At 47.4% G+C, this 15821-nt stretch overlaps 1 protein-coding gene and 1 long non-coding RNA gene across 10 annotated transcripts in view; one reads left to right on the top strand and one right to left on the bottom strand.

Annotated features, from left to right (window-relative positions):
• The window catches only part of LOC147573348 (uncharacterized), a 125863-nt gene that overhangs the window by 82757 nt on the left and 27285 nt on the right, over positions 1–15821 (bottom strand). The window lies entirely within an intron of this gene.
• LOC112857566 (polycystin-1-like protein 2) overlaps positions 1–15821 on the top strand; it is a 94882-nt gene that overhangs the window by 74984 nt on the left and 4077 nt on the right. The window contains exons 34-40 of the mRNA XM_086688839.1: positions 1433–1570; positions 3069–3254; positions 4167–4494; positions 6126–6259; positions 8042–8169; positions 11079–11239; positions 15587–15797. Of these exons, the coding sequence (XP_086544965.1) occupies positions 1433–1570; positions 3069–3254; positions 4167–4494; positions 6126–6259; positions 8042–8169; positions 11079–11239; positions 15587–15797 (1286 nt within the window). The remainder of the gene's footprint in view (positions 1–1432; positions 1571–3068; positions 3255–4166; positions 4495–6125; positions 6260–8041; positions 8170–11078; positions 11240–15586; positions 15798–15821) is intronic.

Genomic DNA, 15821 nt, shown 5'->3' on the forward strand with positions numbered 1-15821 from the left:
CTGCTTGAGATTCTCTTTCTTCCTCTGCCCCACACACTCTCTTGCGTGCACTCTCTCTGAGAAAGGAACGAAGAAGGGAGGGAGGAAAAAACAAAATGAGGGCAGAGAGGTGGGTGGGGAGCAGGGCCTTGTAGCACCTGGGTCAATGCTGGGGTTTTGGAGGGCTAAATACGAGAGGCATGATCTATCTTGTGGTTTGAGAAACATTACTATAACTGCTTTTAGGAGACCAGAAGTATTGGGTCAAATGAACAAAAGACTAGTGGAAAGGTCCAGACAAGAGATTATAGGTACTGGTAGTGGGGGTGGAAAGAAAGGCATAGATTCAAAAGACAGTGGGGACAATACACCCCTATCAGGATAGCTCAAGTGAAAAATGATGATAATAGCAAATGCTGAAAAGGATGCAGAGAAACTGGACCATTCACACAGTGCTTCTGGGAATGTAAAATGGTACAGTCACTCTGGAAAAGAGTTTGGCAGTTCCTTTCAAATCTAAAAACGGTCTTACCATATGCCCCAGTGATTACATTCTTGGGCATTTATCCCAGAGACATGAAGACTTATTTTCATGCAGGAACTTGTAGCTACATGTCCACAGCGGGTTCATTTGAAACAGCCAAATGGCCATTCCTAGGAATCTACCCAAGAGAAATGAAAATATATGTCCATACCAACACCTGTACACAAACATTCATAGCAGCATTATTCATAATAGGCAAAACTAAGAACAATCTAGACATGAGTGGATAAAAACATACAGAAGTATATCCATACCAAAAAAAGGAACTAAATACTAATTACACAACAACATGGATGGACTCCAATCCATTATGCTAAGTGAAAGAAACCAGACACCAGAAACAATGCACTGCATGATTCCATTTATATGAAATATCCAGGAACAAAATCTATAGAGACAGAAAGCAAATTAATGGGGCTGAGGGTGGGAGTGGGGACTGACTTTATGGGGATATGAGGGAACCTTCTGGGTTGATTAAAATGTTGTACAATGAGGTTGTGGTGATGGTTGCACAACTCTATAAATCTACTAAAATCACTGAATTGTAGACTTCCAATGGGAATATTTACGAAAATTATAGCTTAGTAAAGTGGCTTGGAAAAAGAAGATCCTTAGAATTAGACATGACAGGACTTGGAAATATTAGTTACCCTCCTTCTTCCATCCATCAAAATTTCAGAGCACTGGGATCTATCTCAGAGTCCAAGAGCACGGCGGGGGGCGGGGTGGAGCGTTGTGCTTTCAGTACGAGGAGAATTCTCCGTGGAAGGAGAAGGGGCAGAATTCTGGGTGTGGGGATGGAGGGGCGGAGGCGTGGAGGGCAGTGTCGAGAAATGGCTCCTGGCTGCAAAAGCAGAGGGCAGCTCCACCGCCCCCTGGGGGACAGTCCTTGTGTCCTTGCTTTCACAGACCCCTCTGCCTTGTTCCGAGCACGAAGGTGCAGCAGAAAGGACATCTACCAGCCACCTTTGGCCACTGACATCGAGAAGATGAAAACTACACACCTCAAGGAACAGAAGGCATTTGCCTTCATCAGAGAAATCTTGGGTAGGCAGCAAGGTCACCCACAAGCAGTCTCCCCACTCGCTGGTTGTCAGCAAAGACTTGAACAGCCAACGGTGCAATCTTTGACAGACCCACACTGCCTCTGGGCCTGTTTTCCTAAATATCAACTCACCCCAGCTTATCCCCCATGCTGAAAGTCCTTTGGTGGCCTCACATGAACCTTAGGGTAAAATCTGAGCTCCCCACTGTGGCTCTGCCCACCCCGGGTCACCTCTCTTGGCCCGTGTGCCCTGGGCTCTGTCACACCGTGTTCTACAGCTCCTGGGACTCCTTGCCCTCTGCGGACCCCAGGCCTTGGCACAGGCTAATCTAACCTGCCTGGAATGTGCCTCCCCTCCTCCCTACCTTTCCTTCTGGCTAATTCCTTATTCTTTTATTCTCAGCCCAAAGATTGGGTGTCTTCAGAAAAGCTCCCCAAGCTCCTGTTGACCAGGAGCTTCTGTATATCTTAGTCTGGGTTCTCCCATAAGCAGATTTGGGTACAAGCAGTTGGTTTGGGAGGTGATCCTGGGAACCACTGGCAGAGAAAAGGAAAGTACAGAAGAGAGAAGGCGGGCAACAGAAGATGTGGTGACGAGTGGGTTCCATGTGGGAACTGGAGCTCAGTCCTGCTTGGGACCTCTGTGGGAGTATGTAGTACACGGCCCCAAGTTGTCACTCGCAGGTCACTGGTGAGGGTTGCTTCCAGGGAGGACACTGACCCTGCAGCACTCCCAGCCTGCCTTCCCACTGGCTGAGCACATTACGGCCAGACAAACGGAGAGCAGGGAAGCTTGCATAGAAGTAGCAGCATGTATGGAATACAGAGAGCACAGGGGTACGGGCAGAGTTCCAATTCATCCCAGGCAGGGGCTGCTGGAATGTATATTCCTAGGCTCTGGACCCAGAGATTCTGGATCAGTAAGGCTCTGCATCCCCCTAAGATTTTGATATGTGGCATCCTAAACGAAATCTTTGTACCTAAAGGGCCCTTACATCACACTCACCTGTCTACAGGTAACCTCCCTGAGGGCAGGGAACACAACGGTCATTTTCATTGCTCTGTCCTCAGCATTGCAACATGGCAGAGGCCCATTTTTAAAAGACTCTTTTTAAGAAACATTTATGGAGCATGAATTCTGTGCAGGCGCTATTTTTAAGTGGTTTATAAATATTAATTTATTGACTCCCTCATCACAACCCTGTGAATAGAATTGTCCCCATTTCACAGACAAGGAGATTAAGGCAGAGGGGTAAGTCACTTGTGAAAGTCACATGGATAGGAAGTGGCACAGCCAGGATTGGAACCCAGGCAGGAGGCTTCTGGTCTGTGGACTTTACTCCTTTCTGCTGTCTAAGGATTGGTTCCACTGTCACTGGGGGGAGGCGGGGGGGCTGGTGAGTAGCTGGTCTACAAGGCCTTGCTATGCGCCATTCTATTTCCTGCCTTGGGCTTGGGACTGGGGCCCCTGTGTGACCAGGGCTATGCCTCCCTTCCCAGCATATCTGGGTTTCCTGTGGATGCTGCTGCTGGTCGCCTACGGGCAGAGGGACCCTAGCACCTACCACTTCAACAGACACCTCGAGCACAGCTTCACCCAAGGCTTTTCGGCCGTGCTGGGCTTCCAGGAGTTCTTCACATGGGCCAACACCACCCTCGTGAGCAACCTGTACAGTCACTACCCAGGTACTCTCCCCTCTCCCAGGACGTGTGTCAGCCCCCTTGTGCATATTCCTGAGAACAGGCATGGGTCACTGTCACCATCAGCATTACAGACAACCGATAACCACGGGACGATATGCTTTGAAGGAGTGACCCTCAGAGGGCTGTGTGTGCACAAGACAGGAGCCCTAAAGCTCCCTGGGTGCAGAGTGGAGGACTTCCTGAACGAGAGACAACCAAGCACGAATTGGCTACATGGAGGCAGAACCCAGGCAGAAGGGGTAACATGAGAAAAGGCAAGCCTGAAACGCCACAGCACATTCCTGGAATTATAAGGCACTGGGTGTAGGCTAGGAGTTGAGGACCAGTGAGGAGCAAAGCAGGAGACAGAAACAGGGGCAAGATCATGAAGGGCCTCAGAAGTCCACAGTTTATGCCTAAGCAAACAGGAAGCCACTGACAGTTTCTCCACGAGAGAATAACAACCAACTCTGTGTTTAAGAAGGATCATTCTGGAATCATGTGGAAGTTGAAGCGGAGAGTAGTTAGGATGCTAGGGAGAAATGATGGGGCTGATGCAGGAGTGAGGGGCTAGGGTGACGGAGAGAGGGGCATGGCTGCAGACAACACTGAAGAGGGAGAGTTGACGGGCCTTGTTGACGATTGGGATGTGCGCATTGAGGGAAAGGGCACAAAGGGTCTCCAAGGTGATGACTGGATGGGGGCCGTACCATTCCTCAAGAGAAGTTATGTGGGAACTGGATGACGCCTAAGTAGGGAGATGGTGGTGAATGTGTCCTATGGTTGGCCATGAACTACTCTTGACTATTTCACGATGGCTACACTGAAGTTCATGTTAGCGTCCAGGCCGGGGAACTTGGAATGCGCGAAAATGATTTTGATGGCCACACTGACCTACTGGATTTTCATCTCCAGGCTTTGTCACTGATGGCAACTCCAGGCTGGTTGGCAGTGCCCAGATTCGCCAAGTGAGGGTCCGGGAAAGCTCTTGCTCTCGTGCCCCACAGCTGCAGGCTTCTCGTCATGGGTGCCGCGCACCCTACTCCTTGGATGTTGAAGACCTGTCAGACTATGGGGAAGGCTGGAATGCCTCCGTCCTCAACAACAGCAGCGGCCTCTCCCGGGCTTGGCAGTACGAGAGCCAGAGCCAGCGCCGAGGGTATCCCTTCTGGGGCAAACTAACCATGTACCGAGGAGGCGGTTACGTGGCCCCCCTGGGGACCGATCGCAGAAGCACATCGAGGTAAGACTCACTTGATTCACATGTGGCCAAGGAAAGCCAGGTGCTAGAGTCCAGGTCTGATTGGGGGGTGTAGCCAAGTCCATTCACGCTGCTATGGGGAGAGACTGGGGGGTCTCTGAAGTATGCAGATGGGATTTCAGGCCCCTGGACACTGCAGTCTCCCAGGTGGAGGGGAGGTCCCTCTCCAGCACCCTCAGGCTCGTGGGCTGAGTCCGGTGGCCTCGGCTGGAGCCAGTGTAGGGATGGGGAATTCCACCAACCACACAAAGCCATCCACCACCAGGCAGATGGGAAGCGATTAAGGCTCTTCACCTTACCCAGAATTCTGCTATGCACAGTGAATTACAGGACCAGAGAATAACACAGAGTTGGGAGCATTCACTGTTTTTACGGTAGCAGAAGCAAGCCTGCTCTTTGTCCGAAGGATGCCATCTCACCTTCGTCTCCTGAGGTTGCTCACTATAAACACAGCCTCGAGAAATGGCTTGGGTAAAGCCCAGAGAGGACCCTGCATTCCTGGAACACCCAACATGGTGGTGCAAGGACACGCAGGGCACATGCAGACCACCTCTCCCGGCACACTCGAGAGTTCGAGCGTCAGAGGTGTTAAACCCTGGCACAGTTTCCTGTTAACTTTGCAGACCCAGGCAAGTTAGTGAATCCACGTGAACCTCAGTCTCCTCCCTGTATTCTTACAAAACCGAGGAACACTGGTAACAAATCCCCAAGGAGAACCACTGGCAGGGGACCCCTGGGATTAAGGACAGGTCAGGGATAGTTTCTTTTGGCACAAAAGGTGTTTTCCTGCCACTTGGAACAACTGATACTCTTTCTTCTGCACACCAAGCAGGATACAGACCCACTGGAGACAGGGCATGTTTTAAAATGTTTAAAAATAGTCCATCATTATTGCTGTCTCTCACACACACACACACACACACACACACACACTTTCTCTTCACAATGTTCCTGACAAGGTGGTGTCAACACCATTGTAGAGGAGGAAAACTGAGTCATGGAGAGGTTATTAGTTTGCCTGCAAGGCAGTCAGGGTTTGAACCCAGGTCCATGTAGTACACGCTCTTTCCGCAGCAGCAGTGGGCAGACCTCCAGAAACTGGTCTTATGTGAACTGCCAGCCCAAGAGAGATTTCAACAGCGGCGGCTGACTACCTAAGCCCCTGATTTTCTACGCACTTCCTCTTACTCGGTGATCCTTGAACTTTAAAAAGAATCACAATAAAAAAAAAAAAAGGCATCACAATCCCAGGAAGGGCTCATTAAAGCACAAATCCCCAGTCTCTGCCCCCGGAGTTTCTGTTTTGGGAGATCTGGGGTGGGGCCTGGCAATCTGCATTTCTAACAAGTTTCCACAAGAGGCGGATGCAGTACGGGGACCACACTTGGAGGACCTTTGCTCTGACAGCCAGGAGACCATGGGTGCCAAGACACTGCACCATGGGTGGGGAAACTGTGATCACTCCCAGGAGCAGTCCCAAGGCCCTGTGGCCCAGGGCACGGAGCTGAGTCAGAGGGAAAATTTTCCACAGGAAGCTCTGGCTTTCTCCCAGGGCAGAGCGGGTAGGGAGCCACTGCAGATGGAGGTGTCTCTAATTACTCCTCTTCCTACAGAATTCTCCAGTACCTGTTTGACAACACCTGGCTGGACAGCCTGACCAGAGCCGTTTTTGTGGAGTTCACGGTCTACAACGCCAATGTCAATCTGTTCTGCATCATCACTCTGACCCTGGAGACCGGCGCCCTGGGTGGGCAGCCTCGCCTGTGACCCCACTTGCGTTCTGGAAGACAGACGCCCCTCCCTCTGGGCCAGGGCTCCTGACCAGGCTGGGCCTCGCTGCCCCAGGGCCAGAGCTCCAGGGCAAATGGTTGTTTGGGAGATTCGGGGCGGGTCTTGGTTGTCCCCGGGCACCCAAAGGCCAGGCTCCAGGGCTGCACCAGCCTTATTCCTAGTTGCCCTCACTTCTCTCTGGCCTGTCTCCCAAGACACTCTAAGGGAACGCAGTTGGGGTTTGAAAGCATCTCATATTCTTGAGCTTCCCAATCTGGGGGAGGCAGGTTGAGGGGCTGGCAGGGAAGAGCTGGGGAGGGTGCAACCTGGGAACAGATAATTTCATCTAAAATAATACTTTACTACTCTGTACCTCAACCTACAGCATGAAGTACATTTTACATCATATTCCAACACACAGACACACAAATACACGTAAGACACAAGAGCTTCAAAAACATTTCCCTGAACTAGATGTACTGTGCTCTGATCTTTTTCCCCATTACCTGCCCTCCTCCCTCTTTTAACGCTTTCAAAATCTACTGAAAATGCGGCCCTAAAGCCTCTTCAGCTAATAAATCAATTTTCCTAAAATTCAACCACCTCTCCTTTAAAAATTAAATGATTTTTAGTATCAAATTACATTTTTAATAAAAATAATACATGTCTATAGTTCTTTAAATTTCAGAACTGTGTACAGTGAAAAGCAAAAGGCCTTCAACTTCTATGATCACTGGCCACTGACAACATCGTGAAGCACTTCTATCACATCCTTATGGGGGGATGGTTATTTGTATACTTATATTCTATTTCTTTTTGCCACCTTTGCAGCTCTTAGGACCAATTAAACAGTTTGTTCCCAAACACACCTGATTAAATTATATGTTTCTAAAAGATGAAAAGTGAGGGGTGGTTGTCAGGTCTGGTTGGTTCAAGCAGTCCACCGATGTCGGCAAGGACTCAGGTTGTTTGTGTCTCTCCATTCTGCCATTCTTGGGGTTGGCTTTGTCTTCAGAGGCAGTAGCCTTATTAGTCAGATTGGTTTTTTTCTTAAAAGATAACTAAAATATCATTACAATATCTGCCAAAAAGAAAAGATACACAAATGGATGAAAGGTGATTCAAAAGAAGGTTGAATTTTAGGCATATTGGTCAATAGATGAATCGGTCTTTAGTGAACTCTTTTTAGGTGAATTGGCTTTAAGTGAGCCAGCCTTGGGGCAACTGGGTGGCTCAGTCGGTTAAGCATCTGGCTCTTGGTTTCAGCTCAGGCCATCATCTCACGGTTTCGTGGGTTCGAGCCCCGTGTCAGGCTCTGTGCTGACAGCACAGAGCTTGCTTGGGATTCTTGGTCTCCCTCTCTCTCTGCCCCTCCCTCACTCACACTGTCTCTCTCAAAATAAATAAACTTAAAAAGTTAAAAAAAAAAAAAAGTGAGCCAGCCTGGAGCAGATTAATGTTAAGTGGGAGGTGACTGAGGGCACAAATGGAGGCTACCAGATGCAGAGGGTAGGGGACGTCTCTCCCCGTGCAGCTCCCGGCATCCTTTCTGACAAGTGCATTGTCGTTGGCATCCCCCGTGTGTCCCTGTCCAGTCCCTTGGGTTTTTGGGTCTGAAGGACCTTTATCTTCTCTTCTGCCCTGGCCAGTCCTAAGAAGGGCCTGAGACTGCATCATGGCACAGATGACTTCCGGTCAGAAGCGGTGGCTCTGAGCAGGCAGGTGACCAGTAATGAGCAGAACGTGTTTTGCTTCCCAGGAACCTTCTTTGCACATGCGAACCTGCAAAGCCTGCGCCTGTACCCCTTCACTGACGGCTGGCACCCCTTCGTGGTAGCAGCAGAGGTCATCTACCTCCTGTTCCTTCTCTACTACATGATTGTGCAGGTGAGGGGTAGACTAGGGCTCCCTGGGCTGGAGGTGGCAGTGCGCCTGTCCCATCTCACACACCTTCCCTGGAATGAGGCCAGCAGAAGGGAGAGGGAAAGGTTCTGTCTGCCTGTTTGCCATGGCAACTTTCCGGTCCTTCTGTAGTCATGAGGACCCACCCAGCTCAAGGACCAACTTTCAGCACCTCTCAGGAACTAAGATTCAGAGGCTGGTCCTTCCCGGATGGGGAAGGGAGAGGAACTGAGACCTTCCAAAAATGTCATAGGTGGGAGACAGAGACAGGTGACTGTGCTCCCTGTGGTCTGGTTCACCTGTGGTCCCTGGGAATTAGGAAACAATCCCCTTTGCCACTTTTACAACCATGTTGCAAAATGAAGGTACAGACATTGATAATGATGGGGATTTGAGGAGGCGGGGAGCTCATTTGAAGCTTGGGATATGGCCTGCCCCTTCCCCCACCAAAAATGCAAATCAGGTCTCTTAAAAGGACATCCCAACCCCTGCTCAACAGCCACGACAAACGCTTGAAAATAAGGATGATACCTTGAGTGCCTACCACGTGATTCACGTTGCGCTAAGAATGCTGCATGGATTTTCTCCTATAATACCAAGAGAAAGGTTCTATTGGCTCCATTTCACAGAGTAGGAAGCTGAAGTCCAGAGACATTAAGTAATTTATCCAAGGCCAAAATTGAACCCAGAGAGTCTAACCCCTGAACTTGACACTCTGCTTCACCATGAGGCTCATAAACCTGGATCCCACAGGGTCTCTGAACATCACCAGTTCAAACCAAACAGGGAACAGTTACCAAAGAACAACCTAAGTCTTTGCATTTTTCTAGAACATCAAAGGAGGCCCATCTGCCTACCTACCTCTGGGCTGCCCTCACCCTCTGCCTGCAGCTGCTTCAGAACGCTTCTTTCCAAAACCCTTAAATCTTTCTCAAAATACTGCTTAAGCAATTTTTAAAATCTCTCTCCGTCCCTTTATGATGGAGGTGTACTTAGCCAAACAGGAGTCCTTCCTCCCTGAGAGTGAGTAGGAGGAGGGAAATAGAACAGACAATAGAAGAGTCTCTTTAGTGGGGGTTGGGGAGGGGGACAGTGGGGGAGGCCTAGAACTTACACAGCACAATTCCTTTTGACTTGCAACACCTGATGAGGAAACAGAATTAAAAACAAAGTCTCTGGCCAATCTAGAAAACCTCTCCACAAAGGCACAAAGGTCAAGGAAAAAAAAAAAAAACTAACAAAATTATTTATTTCTAATTTATTTATTTTTATTATATTATTTGTTATTTCTAATCTATTCATTTATTTCTAATTGTGGTAGATTATGTATACCATTGTGTATGTTCTATGTTATATTATATGTTATTTTAATTGTGTATATATTTTTTTTTTAATTTTTTTTTTTCAACGTTTATTTATTTTTGGGACAGAGAGAGACAGAGCATGAACGGGGGAGGGGCAGAGAGAGAGGGAGACACAGAATTGGAAACAGGCTCCAGGCTCTGAGCCATCAGCCCAGAGCCTGACGCGGGGCTTGAACTCACGGACCACGAGATCGTGACCTGACTGAAGTCGGATGCTTAACCGACTGCGCCACCCAGGCGCCCAATTGTGTATATTTTATATCTTACGTATTATATATACATAAAAACACGTATATATAATATATAACAAAGTTTACTGCTTTAACCACTTTTAAATGTACAACTCGGTGGCATTAAGGACATTCACTTTGTTGTGCAAAAACCATCACTACCATCCATCCATCCATCCTTCCATAACTTTTTTCCTCCTGCAAAATTGAAACTGTACCTATTAACCAATAACTGTCCACTTTCCTCGAAGAAAACAACTTTTCTTATTGAATAAGCATTAAACTAGAAGTTAGGAACATCCCAGGCAATCCACTAAGAGATTCCAAAAACAGATAGGAATCTCACCCTTGCATATTGCTGGGCAGATAGGACCCATTACATACTCCTTCTTAAGATAAACACTAATTAATCCTCAAGAGGATTTATGGCATATCTATCCCACTAGTCCACTCTAAATTCACCTGGTAATTGGGGTGGCCACTCGTGTTTGCTAACTATCTTTATCAAAAGAAAAATAGGGGCACCCGGGTGGCTCAGTTCGCTGAGTGTCTGACTTCGGCTCAGGTCATGATCTCACAGTTCATGAGTTGGAGCCCCATATCGAGCTCTCTGCTGTCAGCACAGAGCCGGCTTCAGAGCCTCTGTCCCCTTCTCTCTGCCCTCCCCCGCTGACACTCTCTCAAAAATGAATAAACATTTTAAAAAAAAAGTAAAAATAAACATATATATTCACAACAGGAGGTAATTTTGTAATTTGGAGCCAGGTGCCTGCCATTTGGCTCCTACCCTCCTGGGGAAACTGGGAGTGAAGGGCACTACCTTCCTTCATGATCACATGTCAGACAGAAAGCTCCCAGGTCCTTTAGAAACACATTCTTGAGGCTAGCTGAACTTTTAAAAAGATTGACACGCACCTCAAAGGGGCAGAGAAAGAATTCACAATTACAAGTTTTCCGAAGTAAATACCCTGTGAAAGGGTGGGAGGGTCTTTCTCCTTCCCCAATTTTTTGCATCAGAGAGAATTAAATGTTTTTCTTATTTTTGCTGTATTTACTCTTCCGTGCCTTCCAAATTCCGCAGCCCGAGTTGGTGATGGGGCAGATGGGGTCTGTGCACAGTGCTGGGGAGAGGCCCCAGGCACTCTAGGCACGTGGGGCCAGGGCTTTAAGGAGCCTCTCCAGGATACAGTAGACCCCTGCTGGAGGGTCATCTTGGGTGGCTGGGAGAGCTTTGGTGGAAGGCGTGGGGAGCCACAATTCTGGCCACAGCATTTGGTACAACCTCCAGCTCCTTTCTCAGGGCAAGCTCATGAGGAAACAGAGGTGGCGCTATTTCCATAGCAAGTGGAATCTTCTGGAGCTGACCATCATCCTGGCCAGCTGGAGCGCCCTGGCGATGTTTGTGAAGAGGGCTGTCCTGGCAGAACGTGACATCCAGCACTACCGGAACCATGGGAAGGAGTAAGTGGCTCAGCCTCAGCTCCCAACTCCCACACTAGATCTGCTTCCTCCAGCTCTGTGGCCCCAGGGTCAGAGGGAGGCTTTTGAACAAAATTTTTTTTAACATTTATTTATTTTTGAGAGACAGAGAGAGACAGACCATGAGTGGGGGAGGGGCAGAGAGAGAGGGAGACATAGAATCCAAAGTGGGCTCCGGGCTCCCAGCCGTCAGGACAGAGCCCCACACGGGTTGAACTGACCTGAGCCAAAGTTGGATGCTCAACAGACTGAGCCACCCAGGCGCCCCCAGAGGAAGGCTTTTGAAATCCTGTTGATCCTCAGAGGATCACGGGTCACTCTTTAAAAAGTAACTAAAGCTACCACTTAAATTCAGGTTTAGGGCCTGAAGCATACACAGTTGGAGAGGGCTCTTTTATGACAAAATGGAACAAAGCTTACTTTTGCAAATCCTACCAAAACAAAAGACCTTGTGACACCGTGGTAAGGTCCCTGCCCAAAAGCTGTAGCAGAAGGCCAGTCAACCTACATCTGCTACAAAGTGTCCTACATCATTTACAACCTACATCATTTACAAAGGGTCCACTCTATTAGGCAGGATGTACTAACCCACCAGATCCTCATAAGAACCCAAGGTAGTAGATGTTATTATTACCCAAAAGTAGGTTCGCCTCTTGGGAACCATCCAGCCAAAATACATGACCAAACCAAAGAATAGGAAAAGAAGCATTTTACTTGCAATAAAGGAGAACATCAAGGATCTTTCCCAAAGTGGTCTCTCCAAATAACAAAAATGGGGAAGTTTTAAGGGAAGGGTGAATACATATTCTTGAAGGGGCTACGCAATGGAGAATACAGTGTGGAATTGGGGCAGAAGTCATCTTAGTGTAACTGAGTCCAAGTCAAAGTCACTAGGACTGGCAAAGGTCAGCATTGTCAATTCTCTGGCTTTAGTTGGTCTGGTATCTGAGTACTCAAGGGGGTTTAGATCCTGCAAAGATAACTCAAGAAATGTGCGCCAGGTCAGTCTTCACTTTATCATTGTTGATTGTCCTTCATAGGATCAGATTACCTCCTGGCCTGATAATGGCTGTTTTGTCCGTACATTCCTTCACAAGATGGCAGAGGGCCTGAAATGACTTCTGAGGTCAGGAAAGCTATGCCTGGGGCCAGCTGGGTGGCTCAATCAGTTAAGCATCTGACTCTGATCTCAGTTCAGGTCTTGATCTCAGTCAGGGTTGTGAGTTCAAGCCCTACATTTAAAGGTGGCAGAGAAGTAATAAGTAATTTAAACCTACCTTGTGTGAGAGGTTCAGTCACTAAAGCACACAACTCTTGACTTTGGGGTTGTAAATTCAAGCTTCATTTTGGGTACAGAGATTACATAAAAATAAAATCTTTGGGCTCCATGCATGCCCAGTGCTGAGCCTGCTTAAGATTCTCTCTCTGGTCCTCCCCTGCTAGCTCTCTCTAAAAAAGTTTTAAATAAATAACTGTTTTAAAATCTTGAAGGGGTGCCTGGCTGGCTCATTTGGTAGAGCTTGCAACTCTTAATCTCAGGGTCATGAGTTTGAGCCCCACACGATGGATGTAGAGATTGCTTAAAAGTAAAGTCTTAAGGAAATATATTAAAAAGGAAACAACAACAACAAGAAACCTAGCTTGTAAGTCTCTAGGATCCCAATCCTTACATCAAACCACTGTGTTTCTTGACTCAGTGATTTTATTGATATAGCTAACATTTATTTATTGTTGGATGCCATATACTGTTATAAAAACAGCACTTCAAAAGAATTATCCCATCTACTTTAATCTTCCTAAAACTTCTAAAAGATAATACTATCAACATCCCTTTTTTACAGATAAGGAAACTGAGGCTCAGAAAGGATGTCTGTGCAAGGTCACAGAATTTGGAAACGGAAATGCAGGGCCTATAAGAACTCTGCATTCCTAACCTCCACCCTAGATGGTCTCATTCAACTCACAAGCCCTCACTGAGCTCTTCCCTGTACCACGCCCATGGCGCCAGCCAAGTCAGGACAAAAGTTTCACCCTCTCTCCAGGCACCCTTCCACAGAAAGGTCTCCATATCAGTTGAGTTCTTTGAGTTCAGAAATTATCAGGAGTGCTTTTATTTTTTACTTAAGCTGGTTGTAAATCTTATGCAGAACGGCATTTCTAAAACTTAAAGGTGTTTGAACTCTTGAAGGGATCTGCAAAAGATGACCTGGGGTCCAAATCCAGCCCGCCACCTGTTTTTGTAAATTAAGTTTTAATGGAACACTGCATCATCACCTGTTCCTTACATACTGTCCATGGCTGCTTTCCTGATAACAACTGTCAACGGAGTTACTGGGACAGAAACTATCTGGCCCACAGAACTTCAAATACATACCATCTGACCCTTTGCAGAAAAACTCCTGCTTAGAGAACAAAGCCTGAGTTCTAGGAAGAAACAGTGGTGAGTTTTAGGTTATACATGATTAAGACCATTAACAGCCAGTGTGATTTGTAAATCATCACTGTCCCCCTACATTAACCACGCTTTATAATTCCTCACCATGACCTAAAACATATTTGGTTCTCAATATCCACATAGACAGGGTTTTACTCAGATGGGTTATAAAACAATCTTATAGTAAGAGAGTTCTCTTCACACTGAGTGTCAGAAAATATAAATCTGCCACTTTTGACAAAAACCAGAGTAAAATGTGGAATTACATGAAACCCTCAGTTGCATTTGGTTAATCAATTAACCAAAGTTTTGTGTTAATTTCAGAAACTTGTAAGCTTCGTTTGCTTGTTGGAATAGATAAGTCATTCTATAAACAGATCCTGAATTTTCAAAGTATTTTTTAAGACCAAGTGATTTGCTTCATAGTCTCCTTTCAACTCAGTGCTTCCCAGGCCTGGCTCCTCAGCAGAACTGCCCAGGGAGATGATCAAACCCTGATGCCCAGGCCACATCCCAGACCTACTAGGTCAGTGCTGGGGACAAGCCCCGCTCTAGTATTTTCATTGTCTCCCTGGTTATTCTAACGTGCAGCCAAGGCTGAGAACCATGCTTTCATTAGAGCTGTCATCACAAAAGAGGGCTTACGTAGTTACTTTTCCACTCATATGAGCAATTAAATGGCGCAAAAGAGGGTTAGGTGTTTTAAGAGAGACAGGAAAAAGATGCTGCGGGAACCAAAGGAGGAAGCTGCCATCCATACCAGCGGCCCCATATGCTCAAAGGGAAGGAAGATTCTGGAGGGCAGGAGATTAGGGAAAAGGACAGCTTTCACTCAGGCGTTATATATGTATATTAAATGCATTTAAAACCTGAGATCATATAATTTTGTTCTTTAACCTGTGCTCCATCCATGTCACTGGATAACGGCCTACACCATTTGAACAACACACCAATATTAAGACTGAATTCAAAGCACAAAGGCACGGAGGGGAATTAAGGGCAGGGTGGGATGGCGGGAAGAACCAGACTTTGGAGTCAGGCCTGGATCCCAACTCTTTTTCTTCCACCACGAGTTGTATCGCTATGTCACTAGCTGGGTGACCTGGTGCCAACTCTTCCTCGTCCTCATCCATGAAACAAAGGCATAAACACTTGCCTCAGCCAGTGGTCTCGAAGGCCAAACACAGCTGAGGTTCATCAGGCCCTCAGCACAGAAACTGAATGATACTTCCATCCTTCCTTCAAATGTAAGGGTAATGTGGACATACACTCAGACAAATGTGAGGGAGGAAGTGGCATCTAGTAACCCCAGACCAGGAGGGGAGGCTCACAGAACTCCCTCAGTTCCATCTTCTTGACCCTGGGAGGATTCTTCCTTTGCCATTCTTCCATAGTTCTGCAGCCATTAGCCAAAACTGGTAGGTAATGGTCCCATGACCCCCATCACTACCACATCACTACCATCATCACCATTACCCTCACCACCACCACCAACATGCTACCACATCACCTCCATCATCATCGTCGTTGTCATCCCTATCATAACCATCATCCCCACCACGATCACCGTCACCCTCACCACCACCATCATCGTCCCTACCACATCGCCTCCATCACCATCATTGTCGTCATCCCTATCATAACCATCATCCCCACCACCATCACCGTCTCTACTCTCATCTCCATCACTGTCATCCCCATATCATCATTACATAGCTGGGGAACTGGACTAGCCTTATATCTCCCAGATCTGTTGTGGGAAGTGATGGGCTCTGAGATCATGATAAATCTAATCCTGCATCCTGGGCTGAGGATCCAGCATCGTGACAGCCCAGAAGAGCTCTGGCTGAGCTTCTCACAGTCTCTGAGACTCACCCTCCCTTTTGGTCCTACAGGGGGATCAGTTTCAGTGAGACAGCAGCAGCTGATGCTGCCCTTGGCTACATCATTGCCTTCCTGGTACTGCTGTCCACAGTGAAGCTTTGGCATCTGCTCAGGTTGAACCCCAAAATGAACATGATCACATCTGCCCTGCGCCGTGCTTGGGGGGACATTTCAGGATTTATCATCGTCATCCTTATCATGCTTCTGGCTTACTCCATTGCAGTGAGTGGTTCTTTTGCTAAAACC

Source organism: Puma concolor, chromosome E2 (assembly GCF_028749965.1).
Source record: "Puma concolor isolate L17-30 chromosome E2, mPumCon1.1.hap2, whole genome shotgun sequence".
NCBI lineage: Eukaryota > Metazoa > Chordata > Mammalia > Carnivora > Felidae > Puma > Puma concolor.